General features: G+C 37.4%; 4 protein-coding genes across 5 annotated transcripts; 2 read left to right on the top strand and 2 right to left on the bottom strand.

Moving 5' to 3' along the window:
- Positions 1-9,938: 9,938 nt before the first annotated feature.
- Positions 9,939-11,519, bottom strand: LOC118433059. The gene is made up of 4 exons (XM_035844617.1): positions 11,504-11,519; positions 11,164-11,406; positions 10,789-10,937; positions 9,939-10,301 (listed from the first exon to the last, which is right to left on the bottom strand). The coding sequence occupies exons 1-4, from the start codon at positions 11,517-11,519 to the stop codon at positions 9,939-9,941; spliced, it is 771 nt and encodes a 256-aa protein (XP_035700510.1).
- A 3,059-nt stretch (positions 11,520-14,578) lies between these two features.
- On the top strand, positions 14,579-18,084 carry LOC110861330 (tRNA 2'-phosphotransferase 1). Of its 2 annotated transcripts, none has more exons than XM_035844612.1 (4): positions 14,579-15,348; positions 16,397-16,717; positions 17,118-17,349; positions 17,832-18,084. In XM_035844612.1, the coding sequence occupies exons 1-4, from the start codon at positions 15,325-15,327 to the stop codon at positions 17,960-17,962; spliced, it is 708 nt and encodes a 235-aa protein (XP_035700505.1). In that variant the 5' UTR covers positions 14,579-15,324; the 3' UTR covers positions 17,963-18,084. The 2 variants fall into 2 exon arrangements, with proteins under 2 accessions (XP_035700505.1, XP_021966128.1); XM_022110436.2 differs by having other exon boundaries at positions 14,586-15,348; positions 16,397-16,711.
- On the bottom strand, positions 18,015-23,476 carry LOC110861331 (alkyldihydroxyacetonephosphate synthase, peroxisomal). Its single transcript, XM_022110437.2, has 8 exons — positions 23,075-23,476; positions 22,424-22,661; positions 21,971-22,258; positions 21,762-21,898; positions 20,873-21,357; positions 20,502-20,632; positions 20,268-20,382; positions 18,015-19,664 (listed from the first exon to the last, which is right to left on the bottom strand). Exons 1-8 carry the CDS (start codon positions 23,212-23,214, stop codon positions 19,285-19,287), a joined length of 1,914 nt encoding a protein of 637 aa, XP_021966129.1. The 5' UTR covers positions 23,215-23,476; the 3' UTR covers positions 18,015-19,284.
- Positions 23,477-23,558: 82 nt separating this feature from the next.
- On the top strand, positions 23,559-27,344 carry LOC110861345 (golgin subfamily A member 6-like protein 7). Its single transcript, XM_022110453.2, has 3 exons — positions 23,559-24,524; positions 24,901-25,040; positions 25,170-27,344. The coding sequence occupies exons 1-3, from the start codon at positions 23,690-23,692 to the stop codon at positions 25,941-25,943; spliced, it is 1,749 nt and encodes a 582-aa protein (XP_021966145.1). The 5' UTR covers positions 23,559-23,689; the 3' UTR covers positions 25,944-27,344.
- Positions 27,345-27,353: the final 9 nt, after the last annotated feature.

Here is a 27,353-nt window from a genome sequence, read left to right on the forward strand (position 1 = left end):
TTCTGGGAACGTATCTGACTTTTCCTTGAGACAAGTTTTCTGAAATAACGAGTCAGAGTCTAGATCGCGTAGATTTAGCCGTCTTTCGAAAATAATTTTCTCAGAAATTTAAAATAATTTCGAAACGTCATAATTTTTTCTGTCATGTCATCATTTATTATTCAGTTTCTATGCGAGACGATATTAATTCACGAGGTCATAAATTACGAAGCACGCTCACAGATTTGGACCAAACTAGCGTCATCGATCACAAATATAATTAGGATGAAATTTGCAAATGGGATTATCTGCCAATGCGCAGGTTTTGCATTAAAAGCGGGAAAAATGCGCAGCAGGTTTGGAAAATGAAAATTTTGCCAGCTTTGGGGGTGTTTTTTCTCCTCGTTTTATGCAAATACCTCCGCTAAACCTGCGCATTCGGAGATAAAGGGTGTTAATAAAGTCCGATCCCATGCATTTTTTGGAGCGTGGTTGTTACAAATTCAGCTGGAACTTTTGAACCAGTGAAGTTATTTATTTCAAATTTTTACCATGGGAGGAACAACTAAACGTGTAAGTCATGAGCATCTTAGAGTTGAGATACAAACATTGCATCAGCAGGGGCTTAAACCTACAGAAATTGTGCAAAAATTGGGCTGCAGCCGCAGAACTGTTTGGAAATGGAAGAATAAAAATTTTGTCCACGACAAAAAGCGACCAGGGCGACCCAGAAAGGTGTCACCTACCACAAAAAGAATGATTAAAAACAGACTTTGCAAGAAAACCGGTAGTTCATTACGTAATTGAGCAAGGGAGTTAAATGACTCAAAACGCTATAAAGAGAAGAAGAAGCAAATTAACTGTGTGACCGTGCAAAAATTTGTGAAAACTACGAAGTGGGGTCACACAGCTTACAAACTAACCAAAAAAACCTCTCATGTCACAAAAATATATCGATGACCGTCTGAAATTTGAAGAACTCCTTCAGAAAAGTGCCCATTTGAGTGAAAAAAGACTTGGTGAAGAATTGCGCAGTCACATCCTTTGGACTGACGAATCTATTATTGAACTATATCCAAAATTGAACCAACAAAATGTTCGTTACAGGACAGAAAACAAATCGGATGTACCATCAAGAGCGATCCCAAAATTCGGGCTTAAAGTTATGGTAGCGGGTGGATTTTGTGCACGTTGCGTGACCCCTCTACATATCATACCAAAAGGCCAATCAGTCAATGCAAAGCATTATATGGAAAAAATATTACCTATCTATTTCGATAGCATGGGGAACAAGGAAATATTTCCGAATGAAAGAAAAATAGTTTTCATGCAGGATGGTGCTATAGCCCATACAGCAAAAGCGAGTTTGAGTCTCATCAAGACGCAAGTTTCAACGGTCTGGAGCAAGGGGGTGTGGGCCGCTAACGGCCCAGATTTGAATCCCCTGAAGAACCAGTGGTCCATACTTAAGGAAAATGTATACAAAGAGCCACAACCCCGGACGAGGGAAGAGCTAGTAAAAAAAAGTTCAAGATGTATGGAATTCGATTTCCAGAGGCACATTGGAAAAATTAGCACAGAGCCTTAAACAAAGAGTTGAGGGCATGGTTAAAGTAAATGGTAACAAGACCAAATACTAAGGTAAATATGTCGAACATTTTTTGTAAGTATCACGGGTAGTTTTTTTTTATACTAGCCTTCACTTTTTTACAGGAAAAATGGGATCGGACTTTATTAACACCCTGTAGTTCCATTTGCAAATTTCATACTAATGAAATATATTTGTGATCGATTAACGCCAATTTGGTCCAAATCGATTCATATTCTTCATTTTCCTCTTAATGGCCATGTTCGTTCTGACAACTTGCGAAATTTAGACAACACCATGTATCAAAATTGCATGAAAATCGGATGAGAAATGGCAAAAAGTTAGTACGTGGCGTTTTATCCTAAAAATTATTCATGTTCCTTCATTTTCCCCTTTGCGACCAACTTGACCCTTAATCTTCTGCTGGAGCAATTAAGACATGTCGCCAACCAAAGGTCTCTCGAATTTCATGCAAATCGGATATGGGAAATTGCGAAATAATGTATTATGACAGGCCGCCATTTATCACGAATTTTTAGATAATAATATTTTATTAATTTCTCATCGCATCTGGATCGAATTAATTTGCCGTTATATTTACATTATATTGCAATCTGACAAGTATTTACAATTTGATAAGAATTTACTCAAAAACTGGAGCGATTTCATGGCGGTAATCCCTTAAAGGTTTTTCGGTCGATCGAAATGGTGATCGAATATCTGAATGATCCCTCCGTGGAGTTAATGTTGAAGGCAAATCGAGCCTAAAAAATATTTAAATCAGTTAATCAAATCGTCTAATTTTTAACCACTTTAACAGTGTTTCGGGTGGGAGTAACCATTTGCAAGAAAGTGGTTTCTTACAGGTAAATATTTTGACCTGCAAGAAACGCGAGGCGCAAGAAACGACGCCTCGCCGCTAGAAATACTTCGGCTAAATGGCGCATATTTCTTGCACTTTTTCGCAGTTTCTTGCACCTCGCAATTTTTGCTTCGCAGTGCAAGAAATGTAACAAATCAGGACATACCTGTTCAATTTCATTCATGTGACTGATTATGAATGAAAATGAATTTCCTGTGATTTGAATGAAAATGAGTGAAACATTCAGTTATTCCAGATGAGTGAGTGTGAATGAAAAATTTCTCACTTATCTCATTTTTCACAATATGCTTAATATATGGGGCGAAGTAAGAAATGAAATGAAATGAATTTGAAAGAAAATGACTGAATGTGAATGAAAACCTTCACTCAGAAATCGGGAAGATAGACTTTTGAATAAAAACTAAATTTTTGAACAGGTATGATCCAGTAGAAACTTATACTGCCCCCCATTTTAAATTATACCTGCTTAAATCCTGGCGTTTTCTTGCAAACCTCGCTCAAATCTTGGAACCGAGTCGTAAGTCGGTACACTTGTTCAAGCAGGTGATCGTTATCTTTTGGTTGGTCATCCGAATCGTCAGGGTTCAAAGAGAGGACGAAATAGAGCCGGAAGTTCTCCACGTGCGGTAGGTGGATGAATCGTCGGAGTAGTTCTGGCGTCAAAATTGGCTTATCATTGGTCGCGGGTGTGTCGCTCTGAGCGATCGGCGCGCTCAGGCCGATCAGCTCGTAGACGTTGCTCGGCTTCCCAATGAGCGCCATGTGATGGAGCAAACTTTCATCGGCGACTTCTTCACTCACAAAAATTCTTCAATTCTGGAAGACATAGATTCAAAATTTGTAAAAATATCAAGGTTAACTTATGTACGACTCAGCGTTAAAATTAGCACATTTTTAATTATTTCTCCCCTTTGGGAATTTATTTTAAAATTCTGGACGACAAACTTGTAGTCAGTGAGCTATTTGATGGAATAGCGTCGAGTTTTTTTTACCCAGTTCCAATTTTTCTGGAGGCTTCTTATTAAACTTGGGATCTCCTCCTTCAAAAAGTGTCAAAGTCTGGAGTGTATATTTTTAAAAAATTAGGAACGACCTTGCTGTAATTACAAATTTGTCGGACAGAATTTTGAAATAAATTCCTAGAGCTGAAAAATAATTTAAAATGCTGATTTTGGCGACGACATTAATTAAAAAAACTGACGCGTAGTTCTTGCTGATTCTCCGAAATCCAGACGACATTCTCCAACGTGACTGGACTAAATAACGTGAGTTGATTCAAACTGGGGGGAAGTTTTGCGAGGTTTTCATTCTCGTAATTCTGAATCGTAAATTCTGTCAGGTTCTGACAATCTGTAAGAAATCGTTACCAACATGGTGTCAATTTTCTTCTTTAATAATAAGCATTTACTTCAGTGCTTCCTTCCTTTCTTGTACTGTATAGAAATCATGTCATCGATTTGAGTGAGGTAGGGGTCAAGGCATCTTATCCCTCCCATGTTAATTATTATAACATGGGGCATATACATAGGTGCCACTGGGGCGGGGTTGGGGTCAAAATTCCCCCGAAAATCGATCACATGCTTTATGTACGGCCCCAAAGCAAGGCAAGAAACTGTGAGGTGCAAGAAACAAACTGCCGTGTCGCTAGATAGCGCAAGAAATAAGCGCCATCTAGCGATACGCATACATGTTCACATTCATTCATTTAATGATGAATGAATAAATTATTCGTTCAATATTCAAAATTTTGAATGAATATTGAATGAATATTTTATTTTGATTTTTGAATAAATGAATATTAAGTGAATGAATATCTATTCAATTCGTGTAAATGAATATTTCATCATTCATTTTTAAATCAATTCTTAATACATAGAAATTCATCTAATACTGTGAATTTTGAATAAAATGAATAATGAAGGAATGGTGAATAATGAATAAATATTGAATAATGAATAAATGTTAAATTGTGAATAAGCAATGAATATTTTTTTCAAGGCTTTGAATGAATGAACATTGAATGAATAAATATTTTTTGAACATGTATGGCGACACGGAGTATAAAATATTTATAGCGGCTTTAATGCGCCGTGCATTTCTTGCAGGGCAAAATATTCGCCTGGTAGAAATCACTTTCTTGCACCTGAAACACTGCAAATTTTATGCAAATTTTTACCCGTCATCCAGTTACAGTCGATGTACCGCAGGTTTGTATGTCTCTTGCCATCCTTCTCGGGGTCATAACCCTTCTCGAGCTCAATTTTATGTAACCCTTTATTCCTCGAAATCATATCCGAAATCCAGGCGAAGTTGTCAAAATGTACGTTACTTCCATCAATCCAGACCAAATTGTTGGACTTGGCCTGCAGCGTGGCGAGGTCTTTGGCCGTGTCGCCCAGGACGAAGTCGGACTGAGGGAAGTCTGCAAAATGTATAATTTTTATCAGTACTTCAAGCTGTTCAAAAATTCAGTTTTCTATTCATTCACATTCAGTCATTTTTATTAAAATTCATTTCATTTCAAGTGGTTTCTTGAAGGTGTTATTTTGACCTGCAGGGCGCAAGAAACTACACTCTAAATAAACTTGAGTAAAATTTGCGATGACACAACTGATTGTGCAAAATTTGCTCCACAAAGGTAAAATTTACTCAAGGTTGTGCGAAATTTCTATAACGTTGGATAAATTTTAACTTTCATTTGGTACATTTTACACAACAGCATCGCAAATTTTACTCAAGCTTGAGTAAATTTTAATCAAATTTATTTAGCGTGTACGCACCGACGCTCTACTTAATAGATCACGTGGCGCGTGGCGTATGTCTCCCAGTTTCTTGCACCTTGAATTTCTTGCAATTTCCACTTTCTTATTTCGGGTGCAGTAAACTAACCAATTGCAAGAAATGACGGCAAGAACGTGTTTTCTGGGGCTATTTTCCGACCTGCAAGAAATGTAAGGGGCAAGAAACTAGGTCCCAAACCGACGATATACTTCATACGATACGATATGTCTAGCACTTTCTCCCAGTTTCTTGCACCTCTCATTTCTTTCATTGCTTCCTTTGCAGTGCAAAAATGTGGTAAACCGGTAATAAACAAAACACTGATTTTTATTTTGCCACCCACGGAGATTTAATACTACGACATTCTCCAGGATCGAGTCCGGAACGACGTCAAGACGTGTCTCATACTCGAGTCTGTTCTCTTGAAGAAATTCGGGGGTAGTCTTGTCTGAGAAGAATAGTGCGACTTTGAGGTATTTCACGTGACCGGAAATACAGACACGGGCAAAAATCCAGTGTTTGACAAAGTTCTTGGAGACCAAGCGGGCCGAGAGGAGGTCAGCACGTGGCAGATATCGCAGGATTTTGATAACCACCTGAAATGAAAGAATGGATCAGTAATGTTTTTGCGGGTTTGCTACAATTTTTTGCACTGCAAAGCAAGCAATGCAGTAAATGAGATGTGCAAGAAACTGGGAGAAAGTGGAAGAAATATGCAATAAGAAAATTCGCAACGGGAAGTAGTCTTGGGGGCAAAAATAGCTGCAAAAACTACTTTATTACAGTTGTTTCTTGAGTGATTACTTGTATCCGATTCGGATACTCCGAAACACTGGTAAAAGCCAGGATCGGTTTTTGCGGATTTGCCACATTTCTTGTACCGCAAAGCAAGCAAGGCCACAATGTCCTGGGAGACTGAAAATCCGGCCAAAATTATTTTAAGGTCCAAAATCCTCCCACGGGGGTCGGAGAACATAAAAATATGGTTCATTTTGATTTTCGAAAGTGGGTGTGGTCAGGAGGGGGGTTTTTATGGGATTTTCAAAAAGTCGCAAATCGCCCCTAAAACCACACCCACTTTGTTCAGAATTTAACGCTGATTAAAATGAGGTATCATACATGCCCCTAGCTCTTACCATTGTCTCGCAAAAAAATAAAATGTAGCGGAAGATGGGTGTTTTTGTCAAAAATCGTCAAAATGGCCAAGTTTGAAGGGCTCTCAAATCCTTGAAACTGAATTTGCGCAGGAAATCATTTCGGAATTTTGAAGTACACCCATAGGACTAACTTAGGTCACCGCCTCGGTCGGATCTGAGACGGAGGTTTTTTGCAAATTGAGCTCAAAGTTGACGAAAAAAACATCGCGAAAAAGGTGGATGGGAAGGGACTTTTGAAGGGCTACTAAATCCTTAAGGATAAACATTATCACCAACTGACCTATGCATCCTAAGCTACGGTCATACTACTATGTAACATCGTAACCTTTGCTCCATTATAAGCAATAGTGTTCCTATAAACGCGGGTCCAACTTGGCTTTCCTGAGGGCTGCAAAAATTCCTGAAATTGGCCAACTTTAAAGGGCTCCCAAATCCTTGAAACTGAATTTGCGCAGGAAATTATTTCTGCATTTTGAAGTACTATCATAGGACTAACTTAGGTCATGACCTTGGTCAGATCTGAGACGGAGGTTTTTGGCAAATTGAGGTCAAAGTTGATGAAAATAGCGTCGAAACGACACCGTCGGGGTTTTTTGATTTTTGGGGAAAAAATTTTGTATTCTTGATTTGCACGAATCATGACCTCTAGGTCACGAAAAACAGGTTTCTGGGGCAAGTTGAGATTTGTCTCACTTTGCCCCAAAAATCTCAACTTGCCCCAGAAACCTGTTTTTCGTGACCTAGAGGTCATGATTCGTGCAAATCAAGAATACAAAATTTTTTCCCCAAAAATCAAAAAACCCCGACGGTGTCGTTTCGACGCTATTTTCATCAACTTTGACCTCAATTTGCCAAAAACCTCCGTCTCAGATCTGACCAAGGTCATGACCTAAGTTAGTCCTATGATAGTACTTCAAAATGCAGAAATAATTTCCTGCGCAAATTCAGTTTCAAGGATTTGGGAGCCCTTTAAAGTTGGCCAATTTCAGGAATTTTTGCAGCCCTCAGGAAAGCCAAGTTGGACCCGCGTTTATAGGAACACTATTGCTTATAATGGAGCAAAGGTTACGATGTTACATAGTAGTATGACCGTAGCTTAGGATGCATAGGTCAGTTGGTGATAATGTTTATCCTTAAGGATTTAGTAGCCCTTCAAAAGTCCCTTCCCATCCACCTTTTTCGCGATGTTTTTTTCGTCAACTTTGAGCTCAATTTGCAAAAAACCTCCGTCTCAGATCCGACCGAGGCGGTGACCTAAGTTAGTCCTATGGGTGTACTTCAAAATTCCGAAATGATTTCCTGCGCAAATTCAGTTTCAAGGATTTGAGAGCCCTTCAAACTTGGCCATTTTGACGATTTTTGACAAAAACACCCATCTTCCGCTACATTTTATTTTTTTGCGAGACAATGGTAAGAGCTAGGGGCATGTATGATACCTCATTTTAATCAGCGTTAAATTCTGAACAAAGTGGGTGTGGTTTTAGGGGCGATTTGCGACTTTTTGAAAATCCCATAAAAACCCCCCTCCTGACCACACCCACTTTCGAAAATCAAAATGAACCATATTTTTATGTTCTCCGACCCCCGTGGGAGGATTTTGGACCTTAAAATAATTTTGGCCGGATTTTCAGTCTCCCAGGACATTGTGGCAAGGCAAGAAATGCGAGGTGCAAGAAACTGGGAGAAAGTGCAAGAAATACCTAGTCATGTGCCGTACGAAGTATAGAGGCGCGGCGTCGTTTCTTGCGCCGTGCATTTTTTGCAGGTCAAAATATTTATTTAGCTGCAAAAAAATCCACTTTCTTGCCGTCATTTCGTGCAAGCTGAATGAAGACAAATTTTTTTTCTGTTTCAATTAATGTTTATCCCGAAGGCTCACCTCTAAGGGAATGTTTTTCCAGGGTCCATCTGAACCATCTCCCCCAGCGCCAACACTGTTCCCCATTTTCTTGCAAAAATTTGCAACAGGTTTCGTCATAAACAAAACGCCAACAAATTTTTTTTTCTCTACAATTTTCTCAAAATACTCGAATCGTCATCATTTATTCCGTCATCGGCGTCATCATTTATTGTTCAGTTTCTATATATACGAATTAACGGGACGATATTCACGAGCATTTACGACGCGTTCTCTGACAATTTAATAATTTATCCTCAGTCCTATGATGACCATACCTGTTCAAAAACTTGGTAATATTCATTCAAAAGTAATCATCAGACTGAAGATTTTCATTGACATTCAGTAATATACCCATACCCATATATTGAGATTCAGGCATTTTTGTTCAAATTAATTTCATTTCACTTCATCCGACTTCATTTCTTACTTCGCCCAATGTATTAAGCAAAGGGTGAAAATGGAATGAGTGATAAATCCTTTCATTCACATTCATTCATATGAAATGACTGAACCTTTAACAAAGTTTTCATTCACATCACAGGAAATTCATTTTTATTCACTATCACCCACTATCGTAATCATGCAAATGAATGAAAGTGAACAGGTATTATCGATATCAAGTATCGAGTCTGACGGCAAATATAGTGTCGATGGCTAGATAAAATTTCCCGCACCGGGACACAAGCCAGATTCCTGAACGCTATGATAAGGATCAAACGCACAAAAAAAATTACAAAATTTTGCACAAAATCTTCAATGTTCCCCGTATTTTATTAATTTTTAATCAAATCTGGTACGAATTAGGTCGTTGGTTAAATATGCATTACATTTTGATAAGCATTTACTCAAATTGGAGCGATATCACGACGGTAATCCCTTAAAGATGGCTCGATCGATCGAGAATTTGATCACGCAGCCGGATTCCTTCGTGGAGTCAATCAAGTAGAGAAATTGAGCCTGAAAAGTATGCAAAAATTAATCAAATCGTCAAATTTATAGAGGTTTCGGGTGAAAATGAGTAACTGTTACAAGAAATAACGGTAAAAAAGGTGGGTTTTTGCAGGTATTTATTTATTTTGGCCCGCAAGAATAAATGCATGGGGCGAGAAACTCATAACCTGTTCAAAAATTTAGTTTTCATTCAAAAGCCAGTCATCCCGATTTTTGACTTCGGATTTTTATTCGCATTGAGTCATTTTCGCTCAGATTCATTTCACTTCACTTCATCCGACTTCATTTCTTACTGCGCCCCAAGTATTAAGCATAGTGTGAAAAATGAACTGAGTGAAAAATCCTTCATTCACAGTCATTCATCCGAAATGTAGGAATCCTTCAGTCATTTTCATTCAAATGACAGGAACTTCATTTCATTCAAATGATAGGAAATTCATTTCATTCAATTGATGGGAACTTCATTTCATTCAAATGACACGAAATCCATTCCATTCAAATGAGAGGAAATTCATTCTCATTCATGATCATACCACACTTAGTCCGTAAAATGAATGCAAATGAACAGGTATGGAGAAACTATACGCCGCGCCGCGGTACTTCATCATACCGGGCGCGCTAGATGGCGCTTATTGTCGTGCACCTCACATTTTTTCCTTTACAGTTCAATAACTGTAGCAAAGCAAACCGTCCCCAATTTTAAATTACCTCCTTAAATCCTGCCGTTTTCTTGCAAACTTCATTCAAATCCTGGAACCGATCTTTCACTTGGGTGACTTGCTTGGCCATGTGATCGTAATCCGTTGGTTGGTTGTCCGAATTGGCGGGATTCTTAGTGACGAGGAACATGACCCAGAGGATCTCCATGTGCGGGAGGTTGATGAAGCGTCGGAGCAATTCTGGCGTCAACATGGGCTTATCATTGGTCGCGGTAGGGGCGCCTTCCGCGGTCGGTGCACTCAGGCCTAGCAGCTCGTACGCGTTCTTCGGCTTCCCAATCTCCGCCATGTTACGGAGCAAACTCTCGTCGGCGACTTCTTCACGCAAGGCAATTATACAATTCTGCAAGACAGATTCAAAATTTTACAAAAAATTCAACGTTTAAGTGACACTCGATGACTAGTCGTTGTAAAAATCCGCACATTTTTAATCATTTCTCTGCTGTGGGAACGTATTTTAAAATTCTGGACGACAAATTTCTAGTCAGTGAGTTGATTGATGGAATGGCGTCGAGTTTTTTGAGAGTTTCGACGAGTTCCAATTTTTCTGAGGGTTTCTTAAACTTGAGATATCCTCCTTCAAAAAGTAGCAATATCTGGACTGCATATTTAATTTTAAAAAATTGGGAACTCCCAAATTTGTTTGACAGAATTTTTAAAATTCTGAGCAAGTCGTTCCCAAGTTTTTCAAAATATACCCTCCTCTCTGACTACAAATTTGTCTTTCAGAATTTTAAAATAAATTCCCAGAGCGTAGAAATGATTAAAAATGCTGAATTTGGCGACGAGTCGTCGATTCCTCCATTAATCAATCAATTAAAAAAACTGACGCGTAGTTTTTGCTGGTTCTCCGCCATCCAAACCATGTTCTCCAACGTGACTAGACTAAATAAGGTGAGATCAGTCAAACTCGGGGGAAGTTTGGCTAGATTTTCGTTCTTGTAATCATGAATCATAAAGTCTCTCAGGTTCTGGCAATCTGCAACGAATCATTACAGGATTAATACAAACCTGTTCAAAAATTTAGTTTTCATTCAAAAGTCAGTCATCCCGATTTCTGACTAAAGATTTTCAGTTCAAGTTCATCGGACTTCATTTCTTACTTTGAGTAATGAATTAAATGATTAATTTATTCTTGCATCATTAAATGAATGAATATGAACATGTATGCTTGCACTACGAATTTTATATATACGAATTATTACCCGTCAGCCAGTTGCAGTCGACATAGCGCAGGTTTTGCCTTTTGCCATCCTTCTTGGGGTCGTTACTCTTCTCAAGATAAACTTTGATTAACCCTTTATTCCTCGAAATGACATCCGCAATCCAGGCGAAGTTGTCAAAATGTAGGTTCTGTCCACAAATTGAGGTCAAATTGTGCGCCTTAGCTTGCAGTATGGCGAGGTCTTTGAAAGTGTCGCCCAGGACGAAGTCGGACTGAGGGAAGGCTGCAAAATGTTTAATTTTATCAAGAATTCCATTTACATTCAGACATTTTCGTTCAAATTCATTTCACTTCACTTTATCGACTTCATCTGAAATTACCGAATCCTTCCTTCATTTTCATTTAAATGACAAGGAAATTCATGTTTTCATAATCAGTCAAATGAATGAAAGTGAACAGGTATGAGGGTTAGTGTTTCGGGTGAAAATAAAATAACGACTTGTAAGAAATAACGGAAGGAAAGTGGTTTCTTTCAGCAGGTGGATATAATGTGCACGAAACGACGTTCATAGGGTGCATATTTCTCACGCCTTTTCGCACTTTCGTGCACCTCTCATTTCTTGCATTGCTTGTTTTGCACTGCAAAAAATGTGGCAAAAAACCGCAAGAAACGAAACACTGATGTTTATTTTTTTTAATTTTTTGCCACTCACAGAGACTCAATGCTATAATTTTCTCCAGGATCGAGTCCGGAACGACGTCAAGACGCGTGTCATACTCGAATTTGTGGTTTTGAACAAATTCATGGCGAACCCGACCCGAGAAGAATAGGGGTTGGTGGTAAATCGTCGTCGGACATTTTGTAGAGGAAAAGTCGAAGGAAGAGCAACTCGTTGTTGGACAAGTAAATGTGGGGGACAAGTCGAAGAAGAACATTTGGTCGAAAATATGGAATTGTCTTTTAGCTTTAAAATTTAGAATCAAATTGAATTATTATGTACAAGATTCTGCAAAATTTGGGTTTTTGTCTTTTTGAAAATTTCCCTGAGTTAGTCCATTTACGCTTTAGGCATGAGACATCGCTATATGTTGGAGCAAAGGCAGTTGAACACTGTGCTATAGGCGCCTGGATAGTAAGTTCTTCTTTGACTTATCAACAGCGTCGTTGTTTCTTTTATCGCCATGCGTAACTATACCTAAGTACTTCTCACTTTAAATGTAACACGTTTAACCAAGTCATTCAATTCGAGCGTCTGATCCGCCGATTTAGTTGAGTTTGTACCGTTGAGCTGGGGGGTTGCCAGAAATTTTGGCACTCTACCGAGGTCTTACCACGAGTGTTGCTCACTTGAAAATACTTGAGATTACTTAAGTAATACTTAAGATTACTTAAGTAATCTGTAAAGAAGAATATGAGAACTTTCACACAAAACTCCAAAACGTCTGTTTCAATTTTCTAGCGAATTATTTGTTCAAGCTACATTGCTTTCAACCCTATCATGCACACTCCAAAATGCTCTTTTATAGAGTGACGACACATGTGACGATCATAAAATCGGATTCGGCGAAAATGTCCGACTACGACACTTTTCGCTCCCACGAGTTACCCTACTACGAGTTGCCCAACTACCACCCTACCCGCCTTCGAGTTATCCAACGACGATTTACCCGTAACCCGAAGAATAGTCCGACATAGAGGTATTTCGAGTGCCCGTGAAATGAGACACGGGCATAAATCCGGTGTGGGACGAAGGCATTCGAAACCAAGCGGGACGAGAGGAGGTCGGCACGTGGCAGATATCGCAGGATTTTGATAACCACCTGAAATGAAGGAATGGGTCAGTGTTTTTTCTTCCAGGTTTGGTACATTTTTTTTCACTGCGAAACAACTGTTCTCCTTCATTCATTTGACTAATTATGATAATGAATGAACATGAATTTCCTATGATTTGAATGAAAATGAGTGAAGGATTCCGTCATTTTGGATAAATGACTGTGAATGAAAGTATTTCTGACTCATTTCATTTCATTTTTCACTCTATGCTTAATACATGGAGCGAAGTAAGAAATGAAGTCTGATGAAGTGAAGTGAAATGAAATGAATTTGAAAGAAATGCCTGAGTGTGAATGAAAATCTTCAGTCAGAAATCGCGATGACTGGACTGAACTTTGAATGATAAAGTTTTTTGAACAGGTATGACTGCAAAAATAAGCGCCATCTTGCCACGTGCCGTACGAAGTACAGCGACGGGGCGTCCTTTCTTGCGCCGTCCATTTCTTACAGGTAAAAATATTCCCCTGTATAAAAACACTTTCTTCTTCTTCCCGTTAATTCTTGCACGTCGTTTCTTGCACCGGAAACATTGAATGGAGGAGACCAAATTTTTTTGGGGCAAGTTTTAGCTGACTCACCTCTAAGGGAAGCTTCTTCCAGGGTCCATTTGCACCATCGCCCCCAGAGCCAATACGGTTCCCCATTTTCTTACAAAAATCAGCGATAGGTTTCGCCAAATACAAAACGCCAAATTTTTTTGCTGTATAATTTTTTTTTCAAAATACTCTTGATTCGTCATCATTTATTTCGGCACCATTCTTTATTCAGTTTCTATACGTACGAACGCCACGATATTCACGAGGTCATCATTTACCACGCGTTCTCTGACAAATGATCTTCAATCGGTTCGATTATGACGCTGGCTGGCTGGCTGGCCACCAGTGGTGTCACACCACACAGAATTCATACGATCTGCTTTCTCTCAGATTATTCATGTTCTTTATCGTGTCCTCCGTGCTCATTCTGACAATTGGCGAAATTATTAATACATGTCGACCGACAACACAAAGGATGAATATGTGGCAAAATTTCATGAAAATTGGATGAGAAATAGCGAAATTTTGACATGGGTAGTAATCTCAATTGGAAAATGAGGTCATTCCGTGACAAGGTCACGAATTCACGACATATAAGCAAATTTTGATGATTTTTGTATCCAGCGACCTAATTACGTTCGAGCTGCGACCTTAAATCTTCATCTTTTATTCGTTCCGATGCCAAAATGCAGAAATTTGATAAAATTAGTAATTAATTTTACAAAACGGATATTTTCTAAAATGCGATAATTTGATTGCTGCATATCATCTGTATCTTAATATCCTTACTAACAAATAATAAAATGAAGTGTGTAATTCATAAATAAATTGATTTGAATTTTTCACGCAAAAAAAACAATAAATTATTAATAAACCAAAAAATTATGAATAAAAATTATTTATGGTACCGAGTTCCTTCATCTGGTGATCTGATTTTTGTGAAATTAACACGGAATAAAATCATAGAAATAAAATTTGGTCGTGGAAATCATGCATACAATTTTTGGCATAATAAAATTTAATAAAATAAATAGAATTAAAATAAATTAATTAAAATAAGTTATTTATTTAATATTTATTTCAACAAGTGTAGAAGCCCGTCAATCGACGTGCAAAATAGGCCCGTCGATAAGCCCGTTACCCCAACATTAGTGAAATTAGCCTCTCCTGTTCTCTGTGCAGAGTGGAGAGAGAAAAGGAGAGGCTAACTTCTCAACTAAGCCACCGACCCAGCAGCGATATACTCGCCTGCTTTATATAGTTTTGATATTTTAATATTTTACTTAATAATTAATTAAATACATTAATTTAAGTAAATTTTAATGCAATTTTATGCATAATTTTTATAATTTCATGTAAAATTATATGTTATTTAGGATGGAGTGACTTACATGCAATACGGATTATGCAAAAAAATAAGATACAAATTAATCAAAAATTCTTGGTCCCGTATTTTCATGTGTAGTCTCAAATGATATGGTTTTTGTACATTGCATAATTTACATTACATTAAATTTACAATTCTGTATTAAGGAATAAATCATGAAATAAAATTCATGCAATTTTTTTTTTGCACACTAATAAGATTTAACATTTGTATTTACTTAGCATGGAGTCATTTGCATGCCTGAATTCCCCTGATAAATTACGAGAAACGTTGCACATTGCGTCATTTTGTGTGGGAATTTTTTTATCGGGCTGATAAAAAACCAACGTCAAGATGAAAAATCGTTCAGTTCAGTTTGTTAATCAATCGTTTTGTTTTCAAGTACGGATTGTTTCCACCTTTTTAATTAGGTTTTGTTAATTCTACGCATGGAATAAAATTCATATGGCGTCCTCCGCTACAAATAAGGTAAAATTTCCATGAAATTCATACAGTTTGACTAATATTTTTACAATTTAGTTAAAATTGTGAAGATAAATATTAACTAAATTTTGACATATTCCTTAAATTCTGACGATATTAACTAAATTGTGACGAAATTAACCAAGTTGTAACGATACTAACAAAAATTATAACGATATTTACTAAATTGTCATAATTTAGTAAATATCGTCATAATTTAATTATGATGAAATTCACTAAATTGTGACGATATTTAATAAATTATTGACGATTGACGATTGACGATATTAACCTTAGATTATGATATAACATGCGAAAATATATGCATGGAATAAAATTCATATGGCGTCATCGGCTGAAAATAAGGTAAAATTTCTACGAAATTAATATTATTGTGACGATATTAACTAAATTTTGATGCTATTAAGTAAATTGTGACGATATTACGTAAATTGTGACGCTATATTAACTAAATTGTGACGATATTGCGTAAATTGTATCGATATTAACAGAATTTTGACGATATTAACAGAATTTTGACGATATTAACAGAATTTTGACGATATTAACAGAATTTGACGATATTAACAGAATTTTGACGATATTAACAGAATTTTGACGATATTAACAGAATTTTGACGATATTAACAGAATTTGACGATATTAACAGAATTTTGACGATATTAACAGAATTTTGACGATATTAACAGAATTTTGACGATATTAACAGAATTTTGACGATATTAACAGAATTTTGACGATATTAACAGAATTTTGACGATATTAACAGAATTTTGACGATATTAACAGAATTTTGACGATATTAACAGAATTTTGACGATATTAACAGAATTTTGACGATATTAACAGAATTTTGACGATATTAACAGAATTTGACGATATTAACAGAATTTTGACGATATTAACAGAATTTTGACGATATTAACAGAATTTTGACGATATTAACAGAATTTTGACGATATTAACAGAATTTTGACAATATAGATTAACTAATTTGTGACGATATTCCCTAAATTATTCCATAAATATGCAGCCTTATCGCCCCCGCAACCCCCGAGGTCACCCCCACCGTACCGACCCCAGAGGAAGCAACGACCCCTCTTCCACCATCGCTCTGAGTAAAGCCCTCTCCTGGCTTTTACGCCACAACGCCGTGCAAGAAGGGCTCCACATCGAATCTGGCGGTTGGGTCGATCTTTCCGCAGTTTTGAAACTTCCCAGATTCACAAATTGGACCGTAGACGATGTCAAAGCCGTTGTAGCATCGAATGATAAGCAACGCTTCAGTTTGAGAGAATTACAAGGCGACAGGTTGGAAATTAGGGCGAATCAGGGTCACACATTAAAGGTCAAGGTTAACAATGATTCAAATAAGCACATTTTTAATCATTTCTCTCCTCTGGGAACTTATTTTAAAATTCTGGGCGACAAATTTGCAGTCAGTGAGTTGATTGATGGAATGGCGTCGAGTTTTTTGAGGTAGTTTCGACGAATTCCAATTTTTCTGAAGGCTTCTTAAACTTGAGATCTCCGTCAAAAAGTGTCAAAATCTGGAGTGTATATTTCTTTAAAATTTGGGGAACGACCTGCTCTACAAATTTGTCATCCAGAATTTTAAAATAAATTCCCAGAGGCGAGAAATGATTAAAAATGTGCTGACTTTGACAATAATTGGTTATCGAGTCCTACGTTAACATGCTTATCAAGAGTTATCAGGTTACTAAATAACCTTTATAATTACGTCACGATGACAGGAAGTCGATGACGCCGAGCTTCTCGAACCGATAACCGATCCTGCCGGAATTACGGTGATTCACGGCACTTATCTGCGACATTGGGACGCCATAAAATCCACCGGGTTGAGTCGGATGAAGAGAAATCATGTCCATTTTGCGCCCGGAGAGCTCGGAGAGGACGGCGTGACGAGTGGGATGCGAAATTCGGCGCAGATTTATATCTACGTCGATATCGAGGCGGCCATGCGTGGTTAGTTTGTCAAATTTTTGGACACATTTTCGTAAAATTTTGACCACTTAAATTTTGAGCTTCCAATTTTTGGACAAATTTCTATAAAATTTTGCTAAATGTTAGTCTTCCTGGACATACAATTTTGCCCACCTAAATTTTTCGGTCTTTCAATTTCTGGACAAATTTCTTTAAAATTTTTACTACCTAAATTTTAGTCTTCAAACTTTTGGACAAATTTCTATAAAATTTTTACCAAATAAATTTCAATCTTCAACTTTTTGTATACATTTTTATAAAATTTCGACCCCCTAAATTTTTGTTTTCAAATTTCTTACTAAATTTCCATAAAATTTTGACCCCCTAAATTTCGATTTTCAACATTTTGAAATAATTTTCTATAAAATTTTGACCACCTATAAATTTTGGTCTTCAAAGTCTTCTTCCATTTATTGCTATCTTCAAAATCTTAACTTATTAAATCTTTAAATAAAATACTTTAGACGGCGTCAAATTCTACCGTTCCGCAAACAATGTCATCCTTTCGCCTGGAAATCGGGATGGATTCGTGGAACCAAAATATTTTACAAAAGTTGTCGATCTAAAGTCGAAAAAGGATTTACTTCTGGAATAATGACAATTTCTTTGTAAGCATTTATGCATTCTGTAATTAAAGCTGTAATTAATCAAGTGACAAGAAGTAACTAAATAATTTAATGATAAAAACGTGATAATAAAGCTATTTTGAAGAAGAAATTCTTAATTTTCTGGATAAAATCTTTGGTTTGGAAAATACACTGGCAGTTAAAAAAACAGACTATTTTTAGGACATTTAAATATCTAAAGTTTTACTTTTACCACAATTTGAAAATATTTAAAACTAGTTAAATAATACTTAACAATAATTAACTAACTATATTGCTTGCATAAGTGAGCTGTCTTTTTGGCTAAAACACTGGAACACACGACTATGAAAGTTCGTTTCTTTGTCATTAAAACGACTTGTTTGTTCATGAAAAATTATGACTAAAGTTGCTTTACTTACTAAATATATAGTTATAAATACTTAATACCTTATTTGCATACGCATTGACTAATTGTGACTGTGACACGATAAATACAACAACTACATACTGAACTTTGGCTGGACTCGACTAGTAAAAGTAGGTGAAAGTGACTGGATTCTGTCACAGGAACGGATAAGCTAATACACTAAAGTTGCATACAATACACAAGGTATAAATGTGTGGAAAGGTACATACTAATTAAAATAGAGAAGAAACATTGGGAAAATCACAGTTAATTAATGAAAACAATAACAATTGTGACATGAATAATTAGCATTATTTCAGTAGTAAAAGGTGGTCTGGATAATTAAAAAGAATTGGCAAAATTTCTTAAAATTGCAGCCTGAAAAATTGTCTGGATTCTGTTCCAAGAAAAGAACAGATACATTAATACATTAAAATGGCATAGAATACTATACATAAGGTAAAAATCTGTGAAAAGGTAGTTAAACAAAGAAGAAACACTGGGGAAAATCACAGCTAATTAAAAAAACAATAACAATTATGAATGGCATAGTTAATTTACATTACATTATTGAAGTAAAATGTGGTCTGGATAATTAGAAAGAATTGGTAACACTTCGCAAAATTGTAATATTTAAAATTGACTGGATTCTGTTTCAAGAAATGAGCTTATGAACTACATAATACTATAAAATTAGTAAATTACAGTAAACAAGGTAAAAATCTGTGAAACATTGCATAATAAAACAGAGCAGAAACACTGGAAAAATCACAGGTAGGTAATTAAATACAAACAATTAAAATTATGACATGGCTAATTCACAATATTATTGCAGTAGTAAAGCGTGGTCTCTGGATAATTGGTAACACTTCTTAAAATTCACAATCTTCAAACTACTCGTGGAAACATTCCTAAATGAATGAATCACAACTTGGAGTGCATAAAAGAATCTTCTTGACTTTGTTGAGGTTGAACCATAGTTTCCGGAGAAGAGAGGATATTCCCATTTCCGAAAATATTGTCCGGATCGACGGCTCTCTTGATGTGGAGCAAGGCTCCAACTCCAGTTTGCGACATGGTGTGAGGCACCCATTTTGCGCGAAGTTTTCCAATTCCGTGATGATGTGAGATGGATCCTCGATTCGCCAATATTTCGTCTCGAGCCGTGGTCTCAATCTCTTCAAAGACTCGGACAGGATCCGACATGCCGGCGTAGTTGAAGGCAAAATAGAAATAGACGCAGGCTCCGACGTCATAAGTTTGGGTGACGCGACAGGTGATGAAGTGGTGACGGATTCCACGGGCTGAGCAAAAAATTAGTGGGAATTTTATAATGTAGGACTCGATGACCCATGGCTAAAATCGTCATAATTAGAACATTTTTAATCGTTTCTTGGCTTTGGGAATTTATTTTAAAATTCTCGGCGACAAATTTGTAGAGCAGGTCTTTTCCAAAGTTTGTTAGAAATATTCACTCTAAATTTTGCCAGATCTCTAGTTTAAGAAGCCTCCAGAAGAAGAGGAACGTAGCGAAATAAACTCATCCTCGTACTTTCTATTAATCAACTTATTCACTACAAATTCGTCGTCCAGAATTGTGGATAAAAAAACTTCAAAATTAAGTTGTCAACTTTTTTCACCTTTCTAAGCTAGTATTTTTCATAAATTAAATTGTGTATAAAAATATTTTTGTTAACTTCATCGACTGGCTCAAAAAATTCACCTACATTCAATACCATCAATCCATTCACTGACTACAAATTTGTCATTTGTCAAGAATTTCAAAATAAATTTCCAGAGCCGAGAAATGATTAAAAATGTGCAGATTTTGACGATGTCTCATCTAGTTCTACATATGTTAAATTTGTAATACTGCATATCTAATGGATTTTTATGCCCATATATACCTCTGCATTCATTGATGACGCGAAGTTTCACATTTTCACACAAGTTGAACGTATGACTCCAAGGGACTGAAGTTTCAAAGGACTCGGCCACAATGTTGTAATCCAGGGCGATGTCCTGCAATGAAATGATAACCGATTTATTTTAAGTTACTGGGAACTTGTCGATTTCCCAGTTTTGATCAGTGTCAAGTATGTCAAAATTGATTAAAACAAAACTTGACACGAAAATCGTACCCGAATGTACGCGATGACAAAAGTAAGAATGTAGCCTCGTTCACCGTTACTGTCTCCACCCGGCATCCCCCCAAACTTGGCCGCGATCCCGTATATTCTCTGCTCTTGGACGTTAACTTCGTGTTTTTGTCCTAGAAATATTTGTAGAATGAGGTTTGAAAAATGAATTAAACGGAAAACAGTATAATCACATTAGGCAGTTAGAATTATAGCAAAATCACGTTTTCAAAATTTCCATATGTCTTTTCTTGAGTTGTGTAAAAAAAATTCTGGAGCGGAGCTTGAAACATTTTTCATAGTGTCTCCGGAAATTTTGACCCGGCTCAAAAGATGGAAACTTTAAAAAAATAGGTTTCCCAACTGCCAATTACCTTCAAATAACAACGTCGCCACACAAATCTGGTTCAAATCTAACCCTTTAAACTTGGTCAGATAAAACTGTTTAGCCGCGGAGGATAAATTCCCCAGAAATCCGACCGGTGCTCGGAGCGAGTGGCCAAACTTGAACTGTTCATTGTCCATGAGTCGAATCGAGGCGGGTTGACATCTTTCCTTCGCAACTTCTCGCATGGCACTGACGCCAGAAGCAAAATCGGGAAAGACGACGGAGCCGTACCGTTTACAAATTGGGAGGGGTCTTATCTTGAGCACGACTTCTGTAATCACGCCTAAACTGCCTTCCGACCCGAGGACAAAGTGGTGGATATCTGGTCCGGCAGAAATTCGGGGGACTTTGCAGTGCTTTTCTACAGTTCCTCGTGGCGTGACCATTTTCACGTGGACGAGCAAATCCTCAATGTTTCCGTAAGTATTCTTTTTCATTCCGGATGCTCGAGTGGCGACCCAGCCTCCCAAACTAAATAAATGTTAAATATTAACAACTAATTTCACATTGGACGTCATGACTTATGGCCAAAATATGCACATTTTTAATCATTTCTCGGCGCTGGGAATTTTATAATTCTGAACAGCAAATTTTTAAGCAGCAAGTTGACTAATAGAACGGCCGGTAAGTTTTTAAGTCAGTTTCGTCGAGTGCTAATTTTTCTGAAGGCTTATTAAACTTGAAATCTTCTTCAAAAAGTGCTAAAATCTGGAGTGTATATTTTTTTAAATTGGGAACGACCTGCTGTACAAATTAGCCGTCCAGCTTTAAATTAAATTTCCGGAACCGAGGAATGATTTTTAAAAATGTGCTGATTTTAACAAGTTTGGTGATGAATCATTTCACAAAATATCAAATTATTAATTATTTTCCACCTTGAAAATTCGTACGAATCCGGTTCATGTCCCGTCGTAAATCCTAGCGTTCTTAATTGTCCTTCCAAATCTTGCCCAATAATTCCAGCCTCCGCGCAACAAATCAAGTTGGCTTCGTCCACCCATAAAATTCGGTTCTATAAACATTCATAACTTATCAATACTTTAAAAAATATGTAAATTAATTATTCAAAACGTGAAACTCTCACCATTTGTGACATGTCTAACGAAACAACGGTCCTCCTTTCATTTTCTGGCACACTCAACGCCCCCGAAACACTCGTCCCACCGCCATACGGGATCAAAACGACGCCCAAAGTTTGCGCCAAATTGACCACGGCGACGACATGATTGTGACTCTCGGGCCACACGACGAGATCCGGAATTCGGGGAAAGTTACCCGTCCGCAGGGTGAAAATATCGTGCAAAGTGTGTCCATGCGATCGGAAGAGACGGTCGCCACCCTGGACGGAATATGTCACACCGATTTCTTCAATCTGCACAGAAATAGCATAAATTGTAATGAAAAACACAATTTTGAATTAAGACATTTTTTTGCAACTTATGGCTGTAAATTTATTTGATGACAAGTTTTCAGAAATTAATTTTGAACAATTTTGAACTTAAACAAACATGGTATCAAATTTTGAACTTATTTTCACCTTGCTTATCAACTCCGAGGTGACATTCGCCTCCGGGAAAGTTGTGTCATCCGGTTCCTCGATGGATTCCACTTTCAACGCAAAATTCCCACCGAGACGGTCACGAACCCAGTTTGTAAAATATGGCAGGATCAAATTTCCCAAGGGGTAACGATCCCCCGAAAATAGGAGGTCTCCGTCGCGATACACAAAGCCGGAATCTTTATATCCCCATCCATTCCATTTGAGGACGTCTTGTCTAAACATGCAAAATTTGAGGTTAATGAATTTAACGAATTTTGAGGGGTGGACAAAATACAGTATTTTAAGCTTCATTCTTCCAAGGGTTTGGATTTCCAGGGTTGTTACACCCACAAAAAGACGAAAATCTACGTGGAGAAGACAACAGTTACTCGAAAATAGTGGTTTTATGAAGAAATTAACTGTCAAAATACTTTATTTTCATAAATCGTGAAAACTTTGCATTTTGGCAGCTAATTTAAGTTAATTTCTTAACAAAACCTGTATTTTCGTATGACAGTTAAATTCTTCATAAAGATCTTCCTCTTTTCGTGGGTATAACATCCCCAGAAATCCACACCCTGGGAAGAACGGAGCTCAAACCACCGTATTTTGCCCACCCCTACAAATTTTTACTGCAACCACACCCACCTCTTTTTAGGAATCGCTCTCTTCTTTCTAACTAAAGTATCCGGCGATTCTTCCCCCGTAACTGCAGCAGCAATAGTCTTCTCATTTATTTCCGGCTGTTGTGAATCATCCCGTGACACAAGGGTTTGTTTAAGAGACATGTTATCTTTTTGATTAACTTTTAATTAAGCAGGTTAATTAACTATTGACAATTAAATAAGTACGAATTTATTTTATTCCACCAGATGATGATGTAATGTAATGTGACTAATACGATGAATACTGGCAGTAGTGAACACTTTACTAATGACTTCTGCACCCACTAATTATTAATACTAATTAAAACAATTTAAAATCCAATCTTATATATCACTTTTTTACAAAATTTTATTAAAATGTGTCAAAATTTCCAATTTCCACTCCAGCCGGGTTCCTCCTGGAAGAATTTGAATCTCCCGCAGGGCACCGTCTCACCTTACCCGGAGGCGTTTTTTACTGCCTTCCTTTCACATAACCACGAAATAAAACAGTCCAGTCATCATTCATCCATTGTGAGATGCGGAGCTGATTTTTTTTTCGGAAATTTAATTTTTTTTTCGGAAATTTAATTTTTTTTTGTTCCCCTAAATTTCGAAAATGTCCGTCTCATCCTCCACCGAAGGGGACAAGTTGGTCCGTATTTTACGCGAAAGAAACAGGGCGCTAACCAACACCATCGAAGAATTAAAGAAGGAAAAAGACGTCGCCAATCGGAACATGGTCGAAACCGAGCGAATGTGTCGGGATCTCGAGCAACTCTGTTTCGATAACGAGAAAGACATGAAAGCTCAAGCCGACAAGTATGCTTGGATAGAGAAAGAGTTCAAAGGTCAAGTGGACGCCTTGCGCCGTCGGGAGGAAGAGCTGACCGGTCAAGTGGAGGCGCTACGTCGCCAAAAAGACGAGGGTCAACTCAAAGCTGCAAAAAAACGAGAGGAACAGCTCAACAGTGAAATTGATGAGCTTCACCGTAAAGAAGAAGAGTTTAAGGGGCTTATCAACGTCGCGCGACGCCGGGAGGAACAACTGAACGCTAAAGTCGAAGCATATTGTCGCCAAGATGAGATGTACCAGTTTCAACTCGACAGTTTCCAACGGGCCGAGGATGAGTTGAAGGGGGAAGTGGGGGCCCTTCGTTGTCAAGAGGAGGAACTGCAAGAACAAATCGAGTCCTTCCGCCGGCAAGAAGATAAGCTCAGGACTCAAATCGACGCCTACCGTCGCCAAGAACAGGAGATGAAGGGCGAAATTGAATCCCTTCGTCGCAGTGAGGAAGATCTGAAGATGCAAATCAAGACTTCAAGTTCAACCCCACGAAACGGGGACAAGGAGGCAGAGAAGAAAAATGAAGACCTGACCGCCTGGGCTGATCAACTCGAGAAGAGGGAAAATGATTTGTCTGCTTTGCAAGAAGATTTGATGAATGCGGCAGGTAAAATTAATTAATTTGGTAAATTTAATTATGTGGGTGCGGTTTCTTATGTAGTTTTTGTTCTCGCCCCCCCCCTCCAAAAAAGGGGGCCATCTCAATCAATTTTTGTATTCACGGTGTTTTCATAAAAAAAGGCAGATCAATTTTTTTTCACAAAAAGTGTCTTCCAAATTTGTTTTTTCATAAAAAAGAGGACCTCCAAATTTTTGAGGCCTTCTTTTTCCACCGTTTTGGGACCGAGTTCCCGTTTATTTCCCTATTTTCCACCAAACTTTCCCGACAAACGGGTTTCATTCAACCAGAAATCGCACCTACGATTGAATTTTTATGTGTTTTGTACTGTTAACTACTATTAATTTCACCTGTCTTTTTCCAGCCGCCGTAGAAAAAGCCGTTCAAACTAGACTTGACCACGAAAAGATGGAAGCTGAACTCGACCGGCGACAAAAAGATATCTCCGAACAATGGAATTGTCTCAAAGAAGAGGCCAAGTTTCTCGACATTCGCACCCTCCAGGTTTGTTATTCATCCTTTATTCAAGTGTCGACAGAGGTCAATTCACCACAAATTGTAGTCAATTATTTGTAGCCTATAATTAACGTCAATTTGTACTGAATTAATCTCTCTTCAACCTACAATTTATAGGTCGAAGTTGGACTAAAGGAAATTCTCCAAGCTAAGGAGAAACTAAACAAGCACGACTTTGCTTGCTGCCGACCCGACCATGTCGCCACTCTGATGAAGAACTCGGTGTGCCAACCCCTTCTGAACAGAATCATAGAAATGTCCGCCAATCAGAAGAACAACGTTGAAACAATTACCCAACTGAAGAAACTCGTCGAAGAGAACGTTGGCAAAATCCCGGCTGACACGGGAGCGAAACCATTTCCTCTCAAATCCCAAGACGTTGTTGACGACGCGGCGAAAGTTCGACAAGTTGTCGCCGCCGCCGCCATCGTACCGCCACCATTGATGGCGACGAAGCAACAGCCAACTTTCATTCCTCCGACTCCTCACGTTCCTCCAACCATCCAGGACTCCACGAAGGAGAAAGTCCTCAACTATTTGTCCAAAAATGGGTCACTCAATCGACCTGAAAAGCCAAAAGTAGCAGCAGCACCACCACCACAACCACGACCAGTATCTGGCCGAGTAGATGAGAAAAAGAATCCCGTATTTTTCAAGCCTCCACCACCACATCTATCCGGCCGAGTAGACGAGAAAAAGAGTTTCGTAGCTTTCAAGCCTCCACCACCACGACCAGGATCATCCGCTTTTAATACGCCACAGGTTGCAGACGACGAGTGGGAGGAGTCTCGCATCCCGGAAGTAGCGTCCGGTGGTAAACAGCAGCCCCACGGGAAACGAGCACCAGCTCAAACGCTCAAGTCTCAATTGAACGAAGAGGAATGGGACTGATTTCTTTAATTTTTCTGCTAGTTCAGTCTGCACCGAAATATTTAATTTTTTTCAAAGTTTGCTTTTCAATTTTGATTTCCGGATCACAATTTTCTCACTCGTCATATTCAAAAGCAGCATTTTAGCACGATGTGTACGGAAATATTTATTTTTTTCGAATTTTTTCTTTTCAATTCTGATTTTTGATTTACAATTTCTGTTCTCTAAAGTGCAAGTTGTTCTCTGTTGTCATATCCAAATCCAGCATTTTAACTACTACTGTACGGAAATATTGATCTTTTTCAAATTTTTCGAAAAATTCCGTACTTTGATTTACATTTTTCTCACTGTCGTCACATTACAGTCCAGTATTTTAATTACTACTACATACTTCAAGGTCTGTACAGAAATATTAAGATTTTTTCAAATTTTTCTTATCAATTCCGCTGATTTTGTGATTACAATTTTGTCATTGTCGCCATATTCAAATATCCAGTATGTTCATTTGTTTGTATTAATTATTTGCTTAATGTTGTTAATTGTTTGATTTGACTAATTAATTATAGTTCGTTGTTCCCATAAAAAAATTGTTTAAACGAATGCATTGATTGATTACCTGTTACGTTATAAAATTGGAAATTCTTCTTTTTACATTTATGCTTGTAATTCACAAATTTTTCAACTGTCGTCATATTCAAATCCAGTATTTTCCATTGTTTGTATTAATTAGTCGCGAAATGTTGTTGATTGTTAATTGTCTGTTTTGACTAATTAATTGTAGTTGATTTGTGGTATAAAAATTGTTTAAATTAATACATCGATTGATTACCTGTTACGTTATAAAATTGAAAATTCTTCCGTCTTTTTTAACATGTTTACCTTAATTTTCGTAACCTCATCACATTCAAATCCAGTATTTTCAATTGTTTGTATTATTAATTAGTTCCGCACTGTTGTTAATTGTTTGATTTGACTAATTAATTATAGTTCGTTGTACGCGTAAAAAAATTGTTTAAATGAATGCATTAATTAATTACCTGTTACGTTATAAAATTGAAAATTCTTCCGTCTTTTTTAACATGTTTACATTAATTTTCGCAATTCACACTTTTCTCAACTGTCGTCATATTTAAATCCAGTATTTTCGTTTGTTTGTATTAATTAGAAATGTTGTTAATTGTTTGATTTGACTAATTAATTGTAGTTCATTGTTGGCATAAAAAGACTGATTAAATTTTAATTAACATGTTTAAATTACCTCTGTTACATACGTTATAAATATTTCCATTTGTGTTAATAAGTGCCGCAATGTTGTTTGATTCGATGCAAAATTAATTGTAGTTGAGTTAATTGTTTGGTGGTATAAAAATTGATGAAATGAATACATGGATTGATTACTTTTGTTACGTTATAAATTGAAAATTCTTCGTC

Source organism: Folsomia candida, unplaced genomic scaffold (assembly GCF_002217175.1).
Source record: "Folsomia candida strain VU population unplaced genomic scaffold, ASM221717v1 Fcan01_Sc040, whole genome shotgun sequence".
Taxonomy (NCBI): Eukaryota; Metazoa; Arthropoda; class Collembola; order Entomobryomorpha; family Isotomidae; genus Folsomia; species Folsomia candida.

What these genes read in the sequence shown, in the direction of transcription:
- LOC110861345 (XM_022110453.2), top strand. Translation starts at nt 23,690, where the DNA reads ATGTCCGTCTCATCCTCCACCGAAGGGGACAAGTTGGTCCGTATTTTA. An exon ending in AGATTTGATGAATGCGGCAG is followed by an intron (nt 24,525 to 24,900) that starts GTAAAATTAATT and finishes GTCTTTTTCCAG; the next exon opens with CCGCCGTAGAAAAAGCCGTT. An exon ending in TCGACATTCGCACCCTCCAG is followed by an intron (nt 25,041 to 25,169) that starts GTTTGTTATTCA and finishes TACAATTTATAG; the next exon opens with GTCGAAGTTGGACTAAAGGA.
- LOC110861331 (XM_022110437.2), bottom strand. Translation starts at nt 23,214, where the DNA reads ATGTCTCTTAAACAAACCCTTGTGTCACGGGATGATTCACAACAGCCG. An exon ending in AGAGCGATTCCTAAAAAGAG is followed by an intron (nt 22,662 to 23,074) that starts GTGGGTGTGGTT and finishes TTGCATGTTTAG; the next exon opens with ACAAGACGTCCTCAAATGGA. An exon ending in CGTCATCAATGAATGCAGAG is followed by an intron (nt 19,665 to 20,267) that starts GTATATATGGGC and finishes TTTTTTGCTCAG; the next exon opens with CCCGTGGAATCCGTCACCAC.
- LOC118433059 (XM_035844617.1), bottom strand. An exon ending in CGACTGCAACTGGCTGACGG is followed by an intron (nt 10,938 to 11,163) that starts GTAATAATTCGT and finishes GATTCGTTGCAG; the next exon opens with ATTGCCAGAACCTGAGAGAC. An exon ending in AGAACCAGCAAAAACTACGC is followed by an intron (nt 10,302 to 10,788) that starts GTCAGTTTTTTT and finishes TCTGTCTTGCAG; the next exon opens with AATTGTATAATTGCCTTGCG.
- LOC110861330 (XM_035844612.1), top strand. Translation starts at nt 15,325, where the DNA reads ATGGCGTCCTCCGCTACAAATAAG. An exon ending in CGTCCTCCGCTACAAATAAG is followed by an intron (nt 15,349 to 16,396) that starts GTAAAATTTCCA and finishes ATAAATATGCAG; the next exon opens with CCTTATCGCCCCCGCAACCC. An exon ending in GTCACACATTAAAGGTCAAG is followed by an intron (nt 16,718 to 17,117) that starts GTTAACAATGAT and finishes TCACGATGACAG; the next exon opens with GAAGTCGATGACGCCGAGCT.